The 24,229-nt window shown below is 41.5% G+C and overlaps 1 protein-coding gene across 11 annotated transcripts in view; it reads left to right on the forward strand.

Moving 5' to 3' along the window:
- Positions 1-24,229, forward strand: part of NCOA7 (nuclear receptor coactivator 7) — a 143,676-nt gene that overhangs the window by 56,193 nt on the left and 63,254 nt on the right. For all 11 annotated transcript variants that reach the window (XM_036249467.1, XM_036249469.1, XM_036249464.1 and 8 more), the window contains one exon: positions 4,605-4,825. In XM_036249467.1, the coding sequence (XP_036105360.1) occupies positions 4,605-4,825 (221 nt within the window). The remainder of the gene's footprint in view (positions 1-4,604; positions 4,826-24,229) is intronic.

Raw genomic sequence — 24,229 nt, forward strand, 5'->3', positions numbered from 1 at the left:
TATGGGGAGCAGCGTGGCCAAATCAAACCAAATTTAAGAAATTTCTGTATAAGTGGCCAAATACCCTCAAGTGCCTCCTCCTTCAAGGGGTATTCCTTTTTGTGGGGAATCTTTGCCCCTGGTTTCGGTTCAGTCTTGACTGGTAAAGCCCGTTTCGCCCTCCCGGGTTCTCCGTGAGCCCATATGGATGGTTGTACCAGGGCCTCTGTTTTAAATGACATTGGGGCAGGTTTGTGCTTACCTTGCTGTACAAGAAATTGCCAGACATGCTCCTGTGGGACCTGTAGATGGAGCTGTTGTTCATCCGGGAGAAAGGTGATCTGGGCCTGGAGCTTAGATAACCTGTCCCGCCCTAGAAGAGGAACGGGGCATTCGGGGATGTACAGAAATGTCTGAGTTAGTCGTGTATCACCAATAGCACGTTCCAACCGGTTCACCAAGGCTTGTCCTGGAATTGCAGAGATCCCAGTCACCGTCACTGTTTGGATGAAGATTTAGTTAGAGGGGCATTGAAGACAGACTAGGTGGCTCCTGTGTCAGTCCAACGCTTAGTTTTACCCGAGGCTCCTGGGGGAGGATAGAGATCGACTGCTGAAGCAGCTGAGCCTCTGGGCCCATCAGTCCTCATCCGAGTTGATTTCCTTATTTAACGACACAGTGGGCACCTTTTACCCCTTTCCTTCTGAACCCCCCCCCCCCCCCGAAGGCTTCCTTCCTTTTTCATGCATTCATTTTTCCAGTGGGCCTTACCCTTGCAGTATGCACGCTGATGGGGCCTAAGGGGTTACTTCTTTTTCCTTTTGGTCCTCCAGGCCTTTAGTTTCCAGCCTGTTCCAAAAGGTACCATCTGGGCCTTTTTACTTTCCCTGTTATAATAGACTTTAAAGGCAATATCAACTAGTTGATAAGGACTCATCCCAATGCCCCTTCAACTTTCTGTAGCTTTTTCTTAATATGTGGAGCACTTTGGCTAATAAAAGTCCAGTTTAGTGTGGGAACATCCTCTCATGCCATGGGGTCCGTGTTTGTATATTTCTGGTAGGCCTGATAGATTCGTTCCGGAAAAGCTTGTACCATATTCCAGCTCTTCTGTTTGGGGACCCCTTCCCTGAGCCCTTCTATAATGCATCTCTGATGGTGCTCAAGCCAGGGCGATCCCCTGGCATTGGGTTTGACTAGTGGAATAGCTCCTGCCAGAACATAGGCTGGATCTCCTCACGGGGCTGATGTGTTTCCTCTCCAGCTTTATCATAAACTAACTTTCTCTTATCCCCAGTTAAAAGGATGTTGGAGCCCCGGGATATTGGCCCAGCCGGAATTATGAGTAGCAAAAATAGAAACAATTAGTTCCGTAATTTTGGTGGGATCATCCCGATAGGAGGGATTGGAATTTTTCCAATTAAGCCAACCTGAGATAGAGAAGGGGCTGTGGGCCTAATAGAATCCTGCCTGTTGGCCGCTGTCAGGGGCTCCTACCTGAAAATGGCAGAATGGAAATCGCCCTGCCAGGGGGGGGGGGGTAGCTTTGTCTCCTCCAAACTGAGAACCTTGCGTTGTCCTTGAGGGAGATGGGGCAGTTCTTTCAGGCCGATCTATTTCCCTTGAGAGTCTAGGGGAGGGTGAAGCTCCTCGGTTCTTGGAGCACTCGGAGAAGGTGCCTTGATGATAGATTGCAAGGCAGCCTCTTGCTCATCCCTAGCCCAGGCAGGCCGTGAGACCTCTGACACTTACCTGGGAAAAAGATCTGGTCGCCGTCTCGGTGGAGTCTCCAGATTCTGAAACTGGACACAGAAGGGGGTCCAGGGACTACCTGTCACTGCTGGGTCAACAAGCAGAGACAGGGTTGAGTCTTTTGTTTGCATTTATTCGAATTGTCAACAGTTAGAGCAACAGATATGATACCTCGAAAAACTGCTCACACACGTCCTGCTCCGCCAGTTGGCTGGATATACAGAGGTGGGGAGGAAGGGCTGTGAGCAGTGGAGGCGCGTGGGGGGAGCAGGGTGCGCGCTTAGCATTCTCTCCCAGCATCTTCGAGTGTGAGGTCACAGCCGCCGTCCTGTTTCTGGAATTGAAGACGTGGGGCACTCCTGAGGCAAACTCTGGGATAGGCCGGCATCCAGGTGCAGGGACCAGGTCAAAGTGTACCTGTTACCCTTGGAAAGGACAGACATGATGTATAGTACCCGTGAATTACTAGTGTTCCACCATGTTCCCTCCCTGCCCCTATCAAGGACTTTGTAGTTAAAAAAAAGTTGTAGCTGATTGTGAAATTAGTGAAGTATTAAATTATACTCTGTTTTCTGTTAAACACGTTTGGTATTGCTGTTCTCTAGCATTTTTTTTTTTTTTTTTCCTGAAATAATGATGTTTGGCTGTATGTGTTGACAAGAATGGTCTGTGTGGAAAAGGGAGAAAATGAATAAAACAATGTATCTCATGTTCTTATTTCCAAGTGTAAAAACCAGTCCCTAATGAGATGTCCTCAAACAGTTCTGCTGTTTGTCAAAGTATGTGCCTTAGCACTGAGTGAAATGAGGACATTTAAATCAACTGAAAGCAGAAAAACTCAGAGGATTAAAAAGCAACATATCTCAGGCCACATAGAACGAATTTTTTATGTCTCTTTTCTTTCATCTTAGGAGTAATTATTGGAAGTGAGCATTAAGGTTCACCTCAAGCATTTGTTTAAAATTTTATTTTCAATTACAGTTTATGTTCAATATTATTTTGTATTATTTTCAGGTGTACAGCATAGTGGTTAGACAGTCATATACTTTATAGAGTGTTCCTCCCAATATTTCCAGTACCCACTCGACACCACACATAGTTATTACAGTAGTATTGACTATACATGTTTGCTTTGATAAGCCAGTAAGTGTATCAGAACAAGGTCAGCATATTCTTTTGGATACAGAGATCAGTTCTGCTTAGACCTCTCTAAGCAAAGAGATTGTTGGTCTGTGTATCTAAGTTACTGCATATTAACTTCAGACGCATAAAGAAATCTTGATGAGAGAAATTGCTTTATCGGGAGCATTATCTGACTCCATTTTGCAAAGAGCCACCTACTGTTTTACCAGAAAACAAACAAAAATCAGTTTAAAATCCCAGGATAGAAAATAAAATGTGTTTACTGCATGTAATTTCTTTTTATGAGTTTCCAATTTTGCTTGATTTGTAGTTTCATTTGCTTTTTTTGTTTTTGTTTTTTATCAAGTAAGCACAAAAAGAGCTAAATCAGAGATGGGGAATACATTCATCCATGATTTTTTTCCTGGCTGTCCTTTCTTCTAGGTTATAATCTCATTTTATTAGCCAATGAAAGTATCAGAACTTGGCTGCTCAGTGTTCAGTGAATTACAGCCTCGTTGAAATATTTTGTTAGAATTGAGACCTATATCCCAAAAGCTGAATTTGTTATATACCTTACCATGCTTAGTTCTCATGTTATCATATGATTGTCTTAGGAGATGTTTTATTATTTGTGTTATATGTTGACACATGTCTCCATTGTTCTTAATAAAAGACCCTGTTAGATAGCTGCGCCTCATTGAGGGTCCTCTCCAGACCGTTAAATCGATTTGTCCAACATCACAGAACAAAGCAGCATAAAATCAAACCTTAGTTCCTGTATTATCCTACAGTTGTTTTTCTCCCCAAACATGTCCTCATCCTTGTCCTACATGAGACAGTATAGATGCTCAGGAGAACAAAGGGAATAGACACATGTAAGAGAAAGCTGACTGTGCCTAGAAGGAAAAGGGGATAGGGTCCTAATTAATAAATATTTACATCTGAGCAGACTGCCATCTATAGCAGAGGGCAAGACTTGTGTTCTTTACATTCTGGTAAGGTACAAAATATTCTTAAGGACTAGTAAGTACAGAGTGACACTTAATTAGAGTGATAGATCAATTAGAACAATTTTATATTATTGAATTTCAGTGAATTATAATAAACTTCATCTCTTATATGTCTGTGACTCAGGAGTATAGAATTGAAGACATCAAATGTGCTATTAATGTATCGGCTATTAGTAATCATAATGATAACTATATACTGTCAGTATGGCATTTTCTATCAGGAAATGCAGCTCTTTCTGAAGTATACTGTCATATATATAAAGGAAAAGAATTCTTAGCCCAAAACCTGTTTGCACCCTGCCAAATCTTTATACTCAGCATGTGACCCGATTGTAAAGGGTTTTTTACAGATATGCTTGCCCATCAGTCCAAAGGTGCCATTGAAAACCAGAAACACTTAAGAAAAAGTAACTCTCAGAATGTGGCAATTTATTTGGGTAATGGTATACCTTGACAAAAAATACTCACCGATAATAGCCTATAGAATAATCTAGTTTTTCCTCAGGTTAGAGCATTTCCCATTAATTTTTTGTGACATTAATATAAAATTGAAAAAAGGCGACAACTCTCCATGTAAGAATTTTTAAGTGATTAGAAGTGGAAATGTAATTAGTAATGATATAAAGGAAGTGTTTTCTATATCAGTTAGTTTCTCAAAGCCCAACAGCATAAAACTACATAATTCCTCCTAAAAAATCATTTCTCCAATGTTTTATCCTTTTTTTTTCTCATTCCTAGATTGAAAAAGAAAAAACAAGCCAAACAAAATGCAGAGACAGCCTCAGCTATAACTACAAAGACTCATACTGGAAAAGAAGATGTTAATACTGTCATTTTAGAGCAAGATAAGTGCAACATTGCTGTGGAAGGGGAATATATTACTGATGAGAAGAAAAAGAGAAAAAATAATCAGTTAAAGGAGATCAGACGTACAGAACTAAAGAGATATTATAGTATTGGTGAGTACTGGTGGAAATATTACAGAATTTTTATTCTAAAAATCTGTAGTAATCTTTAAGACTATAGTTTGTAACTGATCATAATAATAGTAAGAGTTTGTTGAGCAGTTACTATGTGCCAATAGCTCTTGCTTTCTATATGTAATTGTTTGTAAAGGGATGAAAATGAAATAACGTGGTGGGCCTCATTCAGTTATGTGTTCCCGTCATCTAGCACAGTGCCTGGCAGATAGTGTGTGCTAATAAATATTTGTCAAATGAAGGGTCACTTTCCCTGTATGAGAAATATTTTTTATAGCATATATATAGACATGCCCATAAAAGTGTTGATAGAAATGTGTGCACCTTTGGCATCAGCCAGGAAACAGAAAATAAATGGAGACATGGCCTAGCATGTCAGTTTAAAAAAATGGAAAAAGACGACTTGGGAGTTTTAGTGAAGGGGAATCGCAGTGTTCGGCAGTTTCTCGGAATAGCCATGGCACCTGAAACCGCGTTAGCAAAAATGGCATATCTAGTCTGATGAAAGTGGTCATCCTACTTTACCTGGATCATCCATCTCACACCTCCTGATCCTGTCCCACGCAGGCCTGGAGTATGTTCAAAAGAGAATGCCAGGAAAGGGAACCATGAGTCCGAGCCTGCTGTGGCACGCAGCTTGCCGTATGCTCAAGGTTGCTAGACAGAGAGAGAAGATGGAGGGGTCTCTGAGAGCCTGTTGCAAGACAGTACATGAAATTCCAGAGGGCCTCCAGTTGGCTCATGGTCAGTGCCAGAGTGACCAGGAGACAGGTCTCGTCTCCATGTTTAATGTAACTTTCTGGTGGTACTCATCAGAGATAAAACAGGCTGCTGCGGGGGTGGTCACAGTGAGGCTGTGCCGACATTGCTCCCACAGAGGCAGATGCGGTGTCTGCAGTAGGAAGCGTGTGGTTTCCAGCCTTCCAGTGGGCTAATGTGAGATTATATCATGTGTTACACAGCTTCATGGATGCTTCTACTTTCAAGCCATTCAGTATTTTATAAGAAACTATGACTATAAGAAATTAAACTATATGAAACTATTGAAAGACACTTCTGTGTGATCAGTAAGCTTCCTCTTAAAATTTAAATGGTTAAGTATTATCCCTTATTTCCAAAAAGAGAAAGAGGATTAAGGAAAATTTCATTTTACATCTTTATTTACGTATGATTTTACACATTGGATATTTGAAAATGTGTGGTCTTTATAGCTGTGCAGTTTAAAATGCAGTGGTGGGCAAAAGTAGGTTTATAGTTCATATGGAAAATAATTCAATAACTAGTAAATAATAATACAAGAATGGACCGTTTCACATACTCACCACTGTAAACCTACTTTTGCCCTCCCTGTATGATCTTTTTCCATCCTTGCTTTAAATGCTGTTGCTTAAGAGGTATTTTAAAGTGAAAGCATTCAGCTCTGTAGAGTTTCCCTGAAGGAGGATGATAGTCCTACCACTGAGGCTTCCTTTTAGAGGTGATACTATACATGGATGCTGCCTTAGATAGCTTTTGAATGCGGCGCCCTCTGTGGCATGTGCATCACTGAGTCTGAAACAGTACCCTTCACTCCACTCTTTGCCTAACTACCTCTCACTTGACTTCACAAAGTCAGCTCAGTCATCATTTCTTCCGGGAAGCCCTCCCTGCCCTCACTCAGGTTAGACTTCCCCTCTATGGATTTATTTCTCTGCTTCCCTATTTATAGGCTGTCATAGTTCAAACCCTGTGTTTTTAGTTTTGAGCAGTATCTAAGGTATTATAGGTGCTCTTTATTTTTATTTTTTTGTTTGTTTTTTATCCTCACCTGAGGACATTTTTGCATTTATCTTCAGATAGAGTGGGAGGAAGAGAGGGAGGAAGGAAGAGAGAGAAACATTGACATGAGAGAGACACATCGAGTGGCTATCCACATGACCGCAACCAGGGCCGGGGACATACCGAAACTGAGGCAGGTTCCCTTAGCGGGAACCAAACCTGGGTCTCTCTGGTCTGCAGGCCAACGCTCTAACCGCAAGCCAAACCGGCCAGGGCTATAGGTGCTCTTTAAATGTGCATGAGTGGATGAATTAATTCGTAGGTGAATGGATGAATGAATAATCTTTTTGATTTGAGTTTCATGAAAATTCTGGAGGCATATAACATAGTAAAGTACAGTAGTTGGGTCAGAATTATCCTGTGATTTTATTCGGTAGCAATAAGTGAAGAGATGTCATCATAGCTTTTCACCTGCCCTCAGGAATAGCAGTGATAACAGTGGTTGGAGACTTGGGGCATTTCCATAGAAGAATCCAGTGCGTAGATGAAATTACTAGGTGGGCTTTTGAATTCCAGGGTTCCTTGTTTTTTTTTATATCTGATTGTAGCTGACAAACCCATCCGAGCAGGTTTGCTTGATCTCACAGGCTGACCTGCATGTTCTCTAGATTCCTGTCCCAGGATGTTGTTCTGTTCCACTAGGTGGAGCATGAGGCCGCGAGTGGACGGTGATCCCAGTTTCCATTCACTGCTTTTGGTGGCTCTAGTCTGAGGAGAAGTCACTAAAATGGGAAGCTCTTGTCTGTCACACTACAGATTTGGACTTTATCCCTTGGGGGAACTCCATCAACTCTTTGTTTTGAGATGACAAATCCAAGGATAATGGGTGGAAGTGAGCTGGGAGGCTGTGGGAGACAGGGTCAGATGAGACAGGCTCCCTGAAGAGAGATTCGTCTTAGAAACAGCAGCATTTGGTGACTAATATAGCGTGTGAGGGAGAAAAAGAACCGTCAAGAACTTCCAAACTGGAAAACTCAGGAAGGAGGAAAGAAGATAATTAATTTCTTAAAAGTTGTTTTTGAGGTGCCAGGTGGGATAAGTCTAGAGGAACCTAGATTTCAGGTGAAAGATCTGGAAATTGCTACTTACAGGTATGAGGTGAATCCATAAGTGTAAAAGAAGTCATCCAGGTAACAAACACACACAGAGACAAAACAGGAAGTTAATGGATGACAAACGATAATAAATTTATAAGAAACCAGAAGGATCTATAAAAATATGTTGATAATTGTTTTCTCTGGGTATAGAAGTTGCAAAGGATTTGGTTTCCTTCTCTTTTTTTGCATATTACACATTTTATAGTTAGTTTTAATATTAATCAGAAAATATAGAGAACTGAATAATAGAATGGAGTAAACACAAGGGCTTTGCCAAAAAAAGTTAGACAAATGTAAAGTTCTATAACCAATATAAAAATTCTTTCTGTAGCTATCCACTTCCACATCTGTAACATTACCTACCTGATCGAAGGAAGCATACTTTGACAAAATAATAGTTTTACTTTATAAATTAGGTTTATCTGTGCTTCCTGTAAGCCTTGGATAATAATTCATTGCTATTTCCTGACAATTTGAAGAATAGAACAGTGAAGATACTGACACAAGATGTTATGGAAAGATGGTGTAATTAGAATTGCCTTATAGTAACAAAATGGTGCTAATTTTAACAATTCGTGACTGGCTGGCTATACATCAGAGTTCCCACACCCCCCTCTTTGAGTTCAATTAACTTGCTGGAATGGTTCTTAGAACTCAGAGAAAGATGTTACTAGATCACTGGTTTATTGTAAAGGGAACAGCAGATGGCAGAGATGCACAGGGCACGGCACGCAGAGCTTCATGCCTTCTCCAGGCCATCCCTCTCCCCGCATCTCTAGGTGTTCACCAACCTGCAAGCTCTCTGAACCCCGTCCTCTGTTTTTGTGGATACTTCATTACACAGGCATGGCTGGTTAAATCACTGGCCACTGGGATTGATTAAACCTCTAGTCCCTTTCCTCTCCCTGGAAGCCAGGAGTTGGGACTTGGAAGTTCAATCCTCAGATTATATGGCTGGTTTCACTGGCCACCAGCTGCCATCTCTAGGTACTTTCTAAAGGTCACATCATTAACAAGACGAAAGACAGCTTTAGTCTCAACACTCAGGAAATTCCAAGGGTTTTGGGAGCTGTGAGTCAGAAATTGTGGACAAAGACCAAATATATATTTATTATAAATCACAAAATCACGCTTTCTTGTCATTTACTTTGTTTCACATAGCAAGTTCAGAAAGGCAAAGCAATGTTATTTTGATAATTCCCAAACATATAAGTAGGTCAAGCTGTTACAGGAAGCCCAGAGACCCTAGATTCAGTATTATAGTACCAGGCCCCTGAGTCGGAGAGAGAGGACTGACCCCTCTTCAGTTCTTGTCTTGTTGTAGAAGTTAATTTAAATGAGTGACCCTGGTTGCATTGTGATAATGCCAATTTATTAAAGCAAGCAATCTTATTCATTTATTTATTTATTTATTTTTAAACATTTATTTATTTATTTATTTCCTCACCCGAGTACATTTTTACATTTTTTGTTCAGATAGAGTGGGAGGGAGAGAGAGGAAGAGAGAGAGAGAAAGAAACATCGACGTGAAAGGGACACATCGAGTGGCTGCCACCCGCATGACCAACCAGGGCCGGGGACAAACTGCAACCAAGGTACGTGCCCTTAGCGGAAGACCACAGGCCGATGCTCCAACTGCTGAGCCAAACCGGCCAGGGCAAGCAATTCTATTTAAAAAGCACAGTAAGTGAATCTATTTCATCTGGCCTGGAGCTCAAATGGGCTTCCCCAACTAGTCCAGAGAAAGCGCGTGCAATAGGGGTTTGAGGAGTTATACACTCTTCCGTCTGTAGGCTTCAAAATTCCTCTGCCGAATATCCTGGTACAGATTAATTTTCAAGGTCCCTTTTTACTTAGTTGTGGCCTTCTCAGAATCCATGAGAAGCACCTGGCAAGTTTACCTTGCCAAGCCTTGGGACTTCTGGTTTCTCTGTTTAGGGAGTAAGACAACTGTCTGTCTTTTTCCTCCCTCCCTCCCTCCCTCCCTCCCTCCCTTCCTTCCTTCCTTCCTTCCTTCCTTCTTCCCCCTTCCCTTTCTGCCATCTTTAGCAGTTCCAGGGTGATTTACAAGATGTATTATTTGGTTGCATTGAGATTCCTCCTGTCCTCCTCCTCCTCTTCCCCCTTCTTTCCTGCATTTTTTGGTTAGTTAGAAGAGGGGTTCTCTAGCATCCTTGGTTGGAGAAGATGAAGGCTTTGCAGTTTACAGGCTGGCTGGAACTTATCCACACTGTTTGGCCTTGTCTAATCTTCTTGTTTCAGTTTTCTATTCCACTTGCCCTGGAATTTTCCTAGCTTTCCCTCTCCTATAACAAAGCCACAGACTTATCATAATATTGTTCTCCTGTTCAAAAATAATGATCATTCTGGTACTTTTGAGCTCGAATCACAGAACAGGATTACAATGGACTCATGTGGAAAGAGAATATCAAGAATCCACTTAATATGTTTTTTAATCAAATAGAATATAAGAGTCCAGTCCTGGCCGGTTTGGCTCAGCGGTTGGAGCATCGGCCTGCGGTACAGAGAGACCCGGGTTCGGTTCCCGCTAAGGGCACGTACCTCTGTTGCAGTTTGTCCTCGGCCCTGGTTGGTCGTGCGGGTGGCAGCCACTCGATGTGTCCCTTCACATCGATGTTTCTCTCTCTCTCTCTTCCTCTCTCTCCCTCCTGTTCTATCTGAACAAAAAATGGAAAAATGTCCTTGGGTGAGGATAAAAAAAAAAAAAAAAGAATATAAGAGTCCACATAATATATATTTTTAATCAAGTAGAAATAGACTTGAGGGACTTGGGTATAAAATAAGTTGAAATTATTAGGATATAATAATTAGGCTTGTGCTTCTTGGAGCCATCAAGGAAGTCAGAGTAATGTTTATGTGAAGTCGTACCGTGAGAACCTAGGTGGTAACTAGGACAAATCTGATGAGTCCCCCAAAAGGTATAGGAATGTTGCAGATGGCATGCAGTCGATAAGAGAACATGACAGACAAGGGAGGCTTGAATGAAGAATCTACGAATCAAAGGTGATGAACAGGTCAGAGCATTGGGAACAGAAGCAGCAATCAAACATAATATAAGAAAAATGCTTTCATGAGCAGAAACTCATAACCGACTACAAATCAAAAGAGCTCACATCACATTTAGACTGAATTAAGGGGAAAATTCAGCACTTCGGTAAAATGTGGCAAATGATTACAGGTAGTGGATAAATGTAAAAAAAAAATCTTACCAACAAAGGAGCAAAGAAGAGAGTCTAGCACAGACTTCTCCATAGCAGTGAACACAAGAAGAATAAATCTTCATAGTTGTGAAGTGAATGTTTTTCAGGCTCAAAGACACCAGAACATTTCAGACACACAAGGTCTTAGGAAACATACCTTTTATGGCATACCTTCCCTGAAACAAAGTTACTGAGAGGGAGGGATATATTTTCCAACTGAGACACATATAAAAAATCCAGTCCGAAAAATGGAAAATGGAGATGGAAAAAGTAAAAAATAAATAAAAAAAAATAAAAAGAAGTACCCTAGGTCTTTGTTTCAGACCTGCCTTAAGTCCTACAACTACTTATTAGCTATGTGACATGAAGTCACCTGACTATTTTAAACATTAGTTCATCTGTAGGATTGTTATGACAATTAAATGAAAATAATTACTTGAAAAAGTGCTTTTCACATAGGAAGCCCTCAATAAATATGATCAAATTATAGAAGCACATGCAATGGCTTCTGCCAATGGCCTGTCAGTTTTCAGAAGATATATTTGAAAACTCTGTTAAAAGAGTTTTTGTTTCATTAAAATAACTAAATCTGTCCCAACAAAGCTTTAAAGTATTCTCAGATATCCGTGGCCTAAATTCTTAGAATACTGATTGATTTCAGTATGTAATGTTCTTTGTGACTTGAAATTGGTTAACTACAAACGATGCTGATTGAGAATTAACAATGAGCCCTGGCTGATTTGGCTCAGCGGTTAGAACGTCGGCCCCTGAACCAGAGAGTCCTGGGTTCGGTTCTCACTAAGGGTAAGGGGTAGGATAGGGAGGAGGGTGTCTAGGGGGAAAAAAGGAGAAGCATCTGTAACAAAAATAAATTAATAAAAGTTGAAAAAATAAAATTTTGCTACACAGAAAAAAAGGAAGTCATTTATGCCCATCAGAGTCCTAGTTTTATTACCTAACATGCAGATAACAATACTTGCTGTAGTGATTTAATAGAGTTTCTTAAGAGGAATATATAAGGCAGCACATATTTAAAATTGAATAGTTCAAATTAAATATACATTGTCCCAACTATAGCTAATGTGTTTGTTATTATTTATCCTGGAAATATATTTACTTGGCTCTTTTTATACTTGTCACAGTAGTCATATAGGATGGTTTTTATCATCCCTTTTACAGATTTTTAAAAAATAGGCTGAAGAAATTGTCATTGGTACTACGTGATGGAGCAGGACTTAAAACCTGTTTTACTTTGAGGACTGAGGTATTTTCTTCAAGGTTACTTCTCAGTAAGACTTATATCATAGGAAAAAATGTATGTTTGTGTTTTGTTAGCATAAAAAACAAAATTCAGGGCTTCAGTTAGGAATCTTGATTAAATTATTGAGAAAAATAAAAAATCATTTTATAAAAGAATTAGTGGTGAGCATTGCAACTAATTTAAGATAAAATTAAAAATACATAACCGTTGTAAATATGGTTCTAATCATGAGTGCAAAAAGGCACAAGTTATTTTTCCAGCTTTATTGAGATATAATTGACATAACATTATGTAAGTTTAAGTTTTACAATGTGTTGGTTTGATATGTGTTTGTGTGTACACATATTTATATCTCAAAATAATTACTACCATAGCTTTAGCTAACACCTCCATCAGATGACATAATTTCCATTTATTTTTTTGTGGTGAGAACATTTAAGATCTACTCTCTTAGCAACTTTCAAGTATATGTGACAGTGTTATTAACCATGCTGCACATTAGATCCCCAGAACTTACTCAACTTATAACTGGAAGTTCGTACTCTTTAACAGACCTCTCCCATCCTCAGCTCCTGGTAACCTGGCTGTCATTCAAGGGACACTTCTCCCTTTTCTTGTCACAACTCGAGCACTCTCATTAACAAACTATATTTTAATTGATTGTTGTCATTGTTGAAACAAAAAGTACAACCACCAAATCAAGCAGCTGTGTCTTAAAAAAACCTATCATACTTCGAGCTTGAGCTCAGAGCCTAGTTCCACTATAGTCATATTGGTCTGTGTAATGCAAATCTCGTTCCCTAATTAATCTGTCATGTTATATCACAGTTGTATCGTGAGAGATCTCACTATAAGAAAAATGCCCAAATGTGGTTCGGGCTGAGGGAAGGACAACAGATTAGACTAAATACATGGTCAGTGATTTTTCAGCTTGTGATTTTGAAAAATCAAATTAGAGTGAACTAGGGAAGGTACAAAGGAAAAACATTAACACATTGATAGTGGGAGAGGAATGTGTCAGATTTTTTTGGAAGGCAGTTCGGCCATTGTTACAACAGCCTTACCTTTGGCATACCCTTTGCCCCAACAGTTCTGTTCGCAGAAACTCACCCTCAGAAATCGATCATGATGAGAGTGTTCAAGATTTAACCACAGTGCCTATCATTTCATTGTTTAAAATAGTGGGAAAATAAAAATAACATAAAATGAAATGCCCTGTGCCATTTTTAAGTGATATGGAAAAACAATGACATGAGAAATTTGCACAGACTATTGTTACAGTAGAAAAGTAGGTTGGCAACGTGATTCCTTTTTGTTAAAAAAAAATTCACCTACACACATATAAATGGGGGGTGGATTGCCACTGCCAGTGTAGTCATCAGAATGCAAAAATTCGTTCCTCGGAGAGGGGGTAATAGGGGTGATTTATATTTTCTTTAGTTCAATTGTATTTTTAAATGACCATATATTGTTTTGATCAGTATAGAATTGGTTTTCCTATTTTTGATATTTTCTTCTGACATTTTAATTTATCCAATTAAGTCCTTGGTCCGTTTATAAGGAGAAGAAGCCATTTTGAATGAGCTGTGAGATTGGGAAAGAGAGGAGGAAAAAGAGGAGAAGCAAAGTCAGACCTGACGAAGAAGAGAAAGATCCTATTTTGGATGAGTGTCTCCTGGGGGCTAGGTGCTTTATTTCATGATTTAATGTACGATTCATTGTGATGTACTGCGGGTGGCAGTAGCCTATTTTACAAATGAGGGAACCTAGAAGCCTGTGACTCAGAAATATGTCACTGCAGATCATCCTGAAACAGGGATTCAGGGCCAGCTCTCCGGCACAGAAGCCCCAGGGGAAGCTTCCTCCATCATTATGCTTTCCCGGGATCCACTCTGAGAGAGAAATGAGGCCTACATTACATACCATGGTAGTGTCTTCTCCACCGCCCAGTACCATTGCTGTTTCTTAGGAAGATGACTATACATAGAGTTTCATTTCCCCTGAGCTATGATTTAAATAATGGTAAGGTTGACATTTCTCTCTAGGCTTAACTACTTGACCTGGACATATATGTTGTTGCATTTAAAATGCATTGGTTTTATACTAATATAAGTCAGAGACTTACAGAACAGCTCAAGTGATTTTGTTCCTCAGATACAGGGTGAGGAGTTTATTTATTTCACAAATACTGCTCCACGCTGAGGGCCTCACTGGGCTCAGAGGTAGAGCGATCCTCTGAGGTAGAGTAGATTCTAGATTTTACTTCAATGGGACTTAGTCACTGTGTCGCCTGTGATGTGCTTGAAGGAAGGAACATCTGTATGTTTCCTTTTGTGTCAACAGATGATAAAACACGGAGTTCATATTGAGTACAGGGTTCATTCTCCCCTATTCTGCCCTCTCACACTCAGGAGATGAAGGCTCCTCATGACACACTTTAAAAACATTTTATTGTAACAGTTTATGATTCTGGTATTCTAGAAGTTATCCTTAAAATGCTAAATAATGCCCTGGCCGGTTTGGCTCAGCAATTAGAGCATTGGCCTGCGGACTGGGGAGTCCCAGGTTTGATTCCGGTCAAGGGCACGTACCTCGGTTGCAGTTTGTCCCCAGCCCCAATTGGGGTCGTGTGAGTGGCAACCAGTCGATGCGTCTCTCTCACATCAATGTTTCTCTCTCTCTTCCCCCTCTCTCCCTCCCACTCTGTCTGAAAATAAATGTAAAAGTATTCTCAGGTGAGGATTAAAAAATGCTAAATAATGGCATGGAATATTTTAATCACAGAATCAGGCCAGTAATTTGAGATGTGTGCCTCACGGATAAAGATGGTTCTTTCTTTAAGCAAATCCAAGTCCAGAGACATTAATTACATTATCTTTTACTATTATATTTTGAATCCATTTGTGTTGATTTGAGAGTGATCTAGATTTTTCTCCAGATCTTAACAGTGTTTACCCAACATCATTTAATAATAATCCTTAAGGTTTCCTGAGCCCTTAGTTCTCACATTGTGAAGTGCTGTACTTGAAAAGAATTGTCTTATGTAATCCTTACAGTATCTCTTTGGGAGTCCCGTTGGCATCCCATTTTACACACTGGGAAACTGTCTTTGAATAAGTAAATTTTCTTGTCCAAAGTCACTCAGTGAGTCAGGGGCAGGCCAGGACTCTTCATTTAGTCTGTCTGATGCCAGAGTCTCCCCTCTAAACATGAAGAAAAGCCAGCCTTTCTTACTGGTTTATAAAGGCATTTTTATGTTACTCTAAATCTCTTCAGTTCTGTTTTTTAGTTATTTCACCACAATGTTTTTTGTTTTGTTTTGTTTTTATGGTATAGCCATGATTTATTACACAGCAAAAAAACCCCACAAAAAACAAAAAAAGAATAAAGTACTGTTACGTGCTACAACTTGCATGAAACTTTAAAACATATATGAAATAAATTTAATTATAAAGTCCACATATAACATAATTTCATTTATCTGAAATGACCATAATAGACAAATCTACAGAAATAGAACGTAGATTAGTGCTTGCCAGGGGATGGAGGCAGGGAGGAATTGGAACTCATTGCTAATAGATAATGGAGTTCCTTTTTTTTTTTTAACTCATCTTTATTGTTGAATTATTACAGATGTTTCTCCCTTTTTTCCCCATTGACCCCCTCCTCCCCATTCCCTCCCCCTCCTGCCTTCCCCACACTATTGTGGGTGTCCATTGGTTGTGCATATATGCATAGAAGTTCTTTGGTTTATCTCATCCCATGCTCCCTCCCCCTTTCCCTTTGAGGTTCATCAGTCTAACAACCAATTTGTACTTCTTAATTCCTTCATCTTTTTCACCCAGCGCCCAGCCCCACCCATCTGGCAAGCAACCTAAAGTTCTCTGTATCTATGAGTCTATTTCTGTTCTGCTTGCTCATTTTGTTTGTGGATTCAGTTGTTGCTAGATATGTATTAATTGCCATTTTATTGTTCATATTTTTGTTCTTGTTCGCCTTCAAGATGACCCTTCAACATTTCATGTAATACTGGATTGGTGGTGATGACTTCTTTTAGCTTTTTCTTGTCTGGGAAACTCTTGATATGTCCATCGATTCTAAATGATAGCTTTGCAGGATAGAGTAATCTTGGTTGTGGGTCATTGCTTTTCATCACCTTGAATATCTCTTGCCACTCCTTTCTGGCCTGCAAAGTTTCTTTTGAGAAATCAGCTGACAGTCTTATGGGAGCTCCTTTGTAGGTAACAGACTACTTTTCTCTTGCTGCTTTTAAGATTCTCCCTTTGTATTTAACCTTCGGCATTTTGATGATGATGTGTCTTGGTGTGGACTTCTTTGGGTTCAACTTGTTTGGGACTCTCTGTGCTTCCTGGACTTGTATGTCTGTTTTCTTCACCAAGTTAGGGAAGTTTTCTGTCATTATTGTTTCAAATAATTTTTCAATTTCTTGCTCTCTCTCTTCTCATTCAGGCACCCCTATGATGCGAATGTTGGCACACTTGTGTTGTCCCAGAGACTCCTATTGATTCCCTGTAAATTATTCTTTATTTCAGTTAGTGCCTCCTTCATTTCTGACTGGTCCTTTTTTATGTTGTCGATGTTCTTACTAAGTTCCTCGGTGGTCTCCTTAAGTTCCTTGAAGGTCTCACTAAATCCCTTAGATGTTTCATCAAGTTCCCTGAGCAACCTTTTAACCTGTGTTCTGAACTCTGCATCTGTTAGATTGCTTATCTCCATTTTGTTTAGTTCTTTTCCTGGAGTTTTGTTTTTTTCTTTCATTTGGGACATGTTTCTTTGTCTCCTCATTTTGGCTACTTCCCTGTGATTGTTTCTATGTATTAGGCAGAGTTGCTATGCCTCCTATGCCTCGTAGGGTGGCCTACTGTTATAGGTGTCCTGTAGGATCCAGTGGCACAGCCTCCCTGATCACCCCAGCTGGACCCTTGCAGTGCACCCCTAGTGTGGACTGTACACCCTTCTCTTGTAATTGAGTCTTGATTGCTGTGGGCATGTCAATGGGAGGGGTTTACTCAGGCTGATCAGCTGCAAGGACTGGCTGTGCCCACTAGCCACTCCCTTGGAGGATCAGCTGTGTAGGGGCCCATCACATAGAGCAAGACTTACTTCAGCAGGGCTCTGGCACCCACTGAGTCCACTCATTTAGTGTGTCATTTGTGGAGGTGGTTGGGTGGTGGTATTTCGAATGTGGTCTAAAGCCGTCTACCAGGTGTGCTGGCTCTGGGGCAAGGTCAGCCACTGCCTGTGCTCTATCCAGGGCCACCCAGAATAAGCTACAAAGTGAACTGCAAATGGCTGCTTCTTGTGCTGGGCTTGGAAGTGTCCAGGAAACGCCAAGTTGTGAACCAAGGCTAGCTGCTTCTAGTGCCAGGCCTGGGGCCACTTAATGAGAGGTATGGGGCTCGCTGAGACTGGCCCCTCTCAAGCCCCGGCTCTGCACCACTCTTGTGGACAGCTGTGTTGCACAGGGCTCTGTGGAGCCCCCTGTCCCGCTGCTGGTGGCTGGGGAGTGCTGCTGCCCAGTGGGGCTCAGCCTTTGTTGTAGTTTTTGGGGATGGTTCTCTGCTGCTGGTCTGTGCTTCTGTTGCCTGGGGATGAATATCTGCTCCCCAGCCTCTGTTGCTGGGGGTATATCTTGACTCTGATCAGGCTGCTACTGTGGGGGATGGTGCTGGGCGCCCAGCTGTTTGTGGTTTCTGCAACCGGCATCTTGACAGCTCCACTACTGTGCACTGGTCTGTGTTGACACAGGGTGTCCACTGGTCCCATGGTGCCAGGTGCACTGGTGGGCTCAGGTACCAGATGCTGCTTGTTTGAGAGATTTTAGGAAACTCTGAAGCAGGATCCAAGACAGGCCAATCCTATGGTAAAGCCTTTGGAAACAGCTTGGGTGGGCCCCAAAGTTGCGTGGGGCAGGGCCTCAGGGAATCACCAAGGTGGGGCCAACAGTGGGAGCCAGGTTGCTGGAGTCCCAGATATGGGGGCTGTCTGCGTTCCCTGTCGGGTAAGGGCTCACCAAAGGAACAACGGCTTCCACCAGCACATCTGTCCAGGAGAAAGGTGCCCCTCCAGCCCTTGTCCAGAAGCCAAACAGCTCAGTTCTTCCCTGTTCTCTGGTGCCCCTCAAGCTGCCTCCCTTCAGAGCTCAGAGGGAGTGGGTCTGAGTAAGTCCGTGCACGGGCCCTTTAAGAGGAGCTGCCTGGGGCTCTAGCAGCCGCAGCCTCCCTGAGCCTCAGTTCCCGCTGGTTTTTCCAGCCAGAAGTTATGGGGACTTCTCTTTCTGGCACTGGGACCCTGAGCTGGGCGCCTGGTATGGGATGGGGACCCTGAGCTGGGCGCCTGGTATGGGATGGGGACCCTTCACTCCTCAGGGAGGGCCTTCCGAGCTGAGGTGTCCTCCTGATTTTTATCCACCACATGTGGGTGTGGGACCAGCCCGTCTGTCTCCGCCCCTCTTACCAGTCTCAATGTGGCTGCTGCTTTAATTCCGTAGTTGTAGGACTTCCATTCAGCTTGATTTCAGATGGTTCTGAATGATAGTTGTGCTGTAGTTTAGTTGTAATTTTGATGTGGTTGTGGGAGGAGGCTATACTGCATTTACCCACACCACCATCTTGACCCACCACCTGGAGTTCCTTTTCACCACAATGTTTTAATTGCTACGCTTCAATCATGTGTTTTAATGTCTATACAGTATACCTACCTACCTTCATTTCTCTTTTTAAAATAATGTTGGATACTTTTATATATTTATGTTTCTAGATAAATCTAGTTACCAATTTGGCCTATATACCTTCTCCAAAATTTTTTTTAAATTTGGATTTAAATTGCATTTAATTTAAACATTAATGTAAAGAGAAAGTGAAATATTTATAAAAAAGGAGATATCCTATTTAAAAACATTATATATACCTCCCTGTATTCAGGCTTCCAATTATATACTTTAGTAAACCTTTTAAATTTTCTTTATTTGTATCTTGCTATATTTATTGCTAGATATTTCTGATTTGATAACACTATACCTGGGACTTTTTCAAATACATTTCTATCATAAGTGTAAAAAAAAGATTATATTTAGCCATCTTACTGAACAATGTTATTTCTGGAATTTTTATGATGTTGGTTCTTTAAGTAGACAGTTCACCTGCTAATAATCCATTTTTCATTTCATTATTTGAAACTTCTGTTGCTTTGACTGGAGATTCTAGAACAAAGTTGAGTATAAACCACGATAGTGGGAATTCTTGTGTTTATATTGGTTAGTGTTTTAATATTTGTTTTTCATTTCTGCTATAAGGGCTCATCTCAGTTTATACAGGTATGCTTTAGGAGAGTTTAGAACAGTACTCAGTTTCTAAAGAGACCATTGATGAACAAGTGTTTACCTGGAGTACATTGCCCAGATGCTGCCTTGCCGAGCTATGAAAATTGGCCTCCAATGAATGGCAGGGATTCCTTCTTCATGCTTGGGGTTTCCAAACGGTCTCCATTGTTTGTAGTGTTTCTGCTTTCATCTCCACTACCGAGTTTATTTTTATGAACTTAAATGCTTGTGGTTTAGCCTTGCATTGCATCGGGTTCTTTGCCGTAATTCAGTGGAGTGGAAGATATTATGTCAGAAGCCTTGAGAGCTTTGCTGGAATTGCTCTCAGGCCCTTGTCCACAGGACTACAGGAATGAAAGGACTGGGTGGAGCTCGGGCAGTGCTGTGGGTCTCTCCCACTGCACACCCAGGGGGCTTTCTTCTGTAAAGCTGGGGTGGGGGCCTCACTAGGACCTTAATTCAGGCTGCATTTAGGTCATTAATGAGCTACTGCACCCCTGGAAGTAACATCATGAAGTCAGTTTCCACTCTAATGGGAAATTGCTTTTGATACACACCCATTAGGGTTCCATCACTTTTTCAGAAGTGTATTTTTAATGAATATCAAGGAGTAAAACTTATTCTTCACATTAAGGAAGTTCATTTCCATACTTAGTTATGTAAAGGTTTTTTTATTTTGTTCTTTTAAAAAATGTAATAATGGCTGTTTAATTCCATCAAGTGCGTTTTTGGCATGTATCAAAGTGATCAGATATGGTTTTTCTCCTTTAAACAGTTAGTGTTATATCACTTCCGTGTTTCTGGAATGAAACCTTTTTGCTTTATGGTTTATAATTCTTTTAATACCTTAATCTGTTCAAATTGCTATTAACTTATGTTGACAATGTTGATATTAGTAAGAGTAGCATTTGTTAAGCACTTACTCTGTGCCAGGCTCTGAGATAAACATTGTGTCCCTCATCTCATTGAATCTTTTGAGCGACATAATAAGATAGTCCTTCGTTTCACAGATAAGGGAACAGAGGCGCAGAGATTTCAAGTAACTTGCTAACATTACACAGCTGTGAGAATGTGTCAAGGTTGTTAGTTGAACCCAGCTCATTTGACCCCCAAAATCAAACTGCAATCAGAATGATGTTTGGTAACATAAACGTGATGGTACATGACCTGGTTTTATGGTTAATGTCATCAAACTGTCATGGCCAAGTGCATCAGTTCCTCCTCTAGGGATGTGCCTGTCATTGGAAACAGATTCTTCTGTTTATAAGTCAGGCTGCCTCCTTCTTGGAAAGATCTAGAGAGATGGACAGTTTTTGCTTCTTTGACTACCTCTCATTTGGATGCCATGGGAACCATCTTCTCTCTTGAGACAGGGTTTTGAGGGCCTTGTGCTGTCAGCCTCGTGTACCCCAATCAGATGGTCTTGTGGTAGAGATGGACGGAGGGGGGAGACTTGATTCTGCAGGGGCAATAAGGCAAAGAGAGGACACACCCCTACACCAAGTAAGTGTAAGGCCAGTGAAGAATTGGTCCTGGTATAATTTGAAAACTTGATAATTTTCAAAGTTTGTGCTTCTCATAACTGATAACAGAAAGAAAGGCTATATTGTTCTTCCTGTCCTTCCTGTATCTATGCTGAGATTATAGAATCAAGATTGAGGGATTTACCAGTGTCTCTTTTGATTTTGTCTTCAAGTATATAATAATGCCCATTGTCCTGACTTCACACGGTCCCTAGTGGTCTGTGACAGGAGCCAGATGCTCAGGTTTGAAGGACATCAGTATTGTCTCATTCTTGCCAGTTTTTCTCAGAACCAGAACACCTGACCAGTGCTGCATTCCTTAACACCCCGTGACCCCCACCCACCCTAGTACATTTACACTCACACCCATGATCAATACTTGAATCCTGAAAAATTCCCTCTTTAAATCTGAACCTTTCTTGTCTCCCCATGCACTTGTTCTCCCTCTGTGGTGGCAACATAATGCCACTCCCCCCCAAAGATATGTATGTGCTAATTCCCGAAACCTGTTCTATTGCACAGCAAAGACCAATGGTTGTACATAGAATTAAGGTTGTAATAAGCTGGCCTTAAGGAAAGTAGCTGGAGTATCCAGGTGTGCTCAATGTAAACAAGGGTTCTTAAAGTGGGCAGGAGAGAGAGAGCTTGTAAGGCTGCATGAGAGGCCTGGCTGGGCGATGCTGCCTTTGCAGGTGAAGGAAGGGGTGTCAGCCAAGGAAAGCAGCCTACTTCTAGGAGTTGGAAAAGGAAACCGTCTGATCTTGGAGCCTCCAGAAGGAACTGCCTACTGACACCATGATCTGAGCCCAGGGAGACCCAGGTCAGACTTGGAACCTGCAGAACTATAAGATAACACCTTTGTGTTTATTTTTCATTTTGAGCTAAATTTGTGTGAAGTCGTTACACTAGCAGTGGGAAACTTACACATTGTGCCCCTCTCTGAACTCCAGTGTCCCCGTGCCCCACTCTCCACGGCTCTGGCTACAGCGCCCTGCTTGCGTGTCATAAGGCTCACGGTTAGCCATTACAGCACGGTATGTGCTTATTCCTTACATGGTCTGTCACCCTGGGGTTAAGACCCCACCCTGGATGAACCCTTATTGCTGCTTCTTATTCCTTCAATATTCTCTTTATTGAAACCTTGTCTTTGCCATAGTAACTCTTCCGAATTACACAACCCCTCAAGCACCCCCAATCCTGTCCTCACCTTGTTACATCTTAGCAAATGACCACATCCCTACCTTGCTGATAGGGTTAACACCATCATTCTAGGGATCCCTGCACTTTTGACCTCAGGAACTCTCTATGACCTCCCAGTTATCCATTTTCAGGTTTCTATCACTCATTCTCTGTGCAGCATTTCACAGTGTCAAAACAACCTTCCTTTAACTTGTTTCCATGACCTCTGTGACATTACACTCATTTTTCTATCCTTTTAATTCCACCAATCTCCCACCCTACCTCAATCAGCCATACTTCTTTTAACTTCCCATATCTAAGCCTTCCTTTGGTTCGGTTCTCAAACCTCAGATCTTCTCTTAAAATTTATTCCCTTGGCAGCTGTAACCTCATCCAAGACTCCGCAGATCACCACTACAAAGGATTCCTTCATATCCGGACTTCATGCCCCTTTAGGTTACATATAAACATCAAGTTCTGCCCTGGCCAGTTTGGCTCAGTGGTTAGAGTGTCGGCCTGTGGTCCCGAGAGACCCGGGTTTGGTTCCCGCTAAGGGCACGTACCTCGGTTGCAGTTTGTCCCCGGCCCTGGTTGGTCGTGCGGGTGGCAGCCACTCGATGTGTCCCTTTCACATCGATGTTTCTCTCTCTCTCTCTCTTCCTCTCTCTCCCTCCCACTCTATCTGAACAAAAAATGGAAAAATGTCCTCAGGAGAGGATTAAAAAAAAAAACAAAAAAAAAACCCAAAAACAAACAAACAAAAAAAACATCAAGTTCTTTTAGCTCCATTGCTCAGGGAAAGAGGTCTTCTTCCAGGCAACTCATACCTAGGACTCAGATGCAGGAACTGAGACCCCTGTGTTCTTGGTCCTCTTCTGGGATGGAAAGGGAGGAGGCAGGACTTGTGGTCAGAGCACCGGATCCACCTGGGTTCAGGTCAGCACATACCTACCCCCGTTTCAGCCCCACCTCAAGAATTTATGAGAAATGAAACAGGCCATGCCAAAGTGCCTATATTTCATTTCTCTAGGGTATTTGTCAATTTTGTAAAAGTGACTTCCTTGCTGGACTGGAAAAACTGGCTCTAGAGACTTTTCTGAGGTAGGGCAGGTAGAAGGTTTAGTTGTTTCGCTGTGAATGGCTTCTGAGGAAGACCTGGCCAACTTTCCCCCCGACAGTAGACACTTGTATACCATTTGCTTCAGGTTCTCTGAAGCAGGGGGAGGGTCAGAATTTGAATAGGTATAAAGGGCCTGAGGAGGCCTGAAGCTGGAAGTAGAGGTATTATTGTCACCAAGAGATAGTTTCATCCTGCGGGATGGTCATGGTCCTCTGGTTCTATCCTGGGGGGTGGTCATGGGTCCTCGTCTGAAACGTACGACCTCCATCCAGAAGTACAGCAGAGTAGCCCTTCCCCAAGGCAGCTCTGGGTGTCTCCCCAGCTCTCTAGTGCTTTGTGGACTGTGGACTGCAGAACCCAGCCAGGTAAGGTGTACAGGACTTTATTGAGACATATTGTCGACCAGCTTCAAATTTTACTGCAAAAAAATATTTATGAAACAATATGAAACCTTACCTTATGCTATAATGATGTGAAAACAATGAAATTGGTCCATAGAATGTGCTAGTTACTTCTCTGCTTTGTATATTACGTCACCTGTATAGTGTTTGGTTTGTGGCTTTGATTCATACGATTTTCCCCGTGTGATATTCTATCAGTGAATAAGTTCCTTACAATCAAACTTGGCAGGCTCATTGATTTATACTGGGAAGTTTATTCAAGCATATATACCAGGTATCATATTAAGGCACCAGACATTTTAAGATAGGTACATCGTAGTCTTTATCTCAAGAATTTCAATATCTTAGACTCTGGAAGGAAGGATTCTTTTTTTTTTAAGTAATTTTACCAAGTTTGACATGTTTCTAGCCTACCCACCTG

Source organism: Molossus molossus, unplaced genomic scaffold (assembly GCF_014108415.1).
Source record: "Molossus molossus isolate mMolMol1 unplaced genomic scaffold, mMolMol1.p scaffold_m16_p_8, whole genome shotgun sequence".
NCBI classification, from domain to species: Eukaryota; Metazoa; Chordata; class Mammalia; order Chiroptera; family Molossidae; genus Molossus; species Molossus molossus.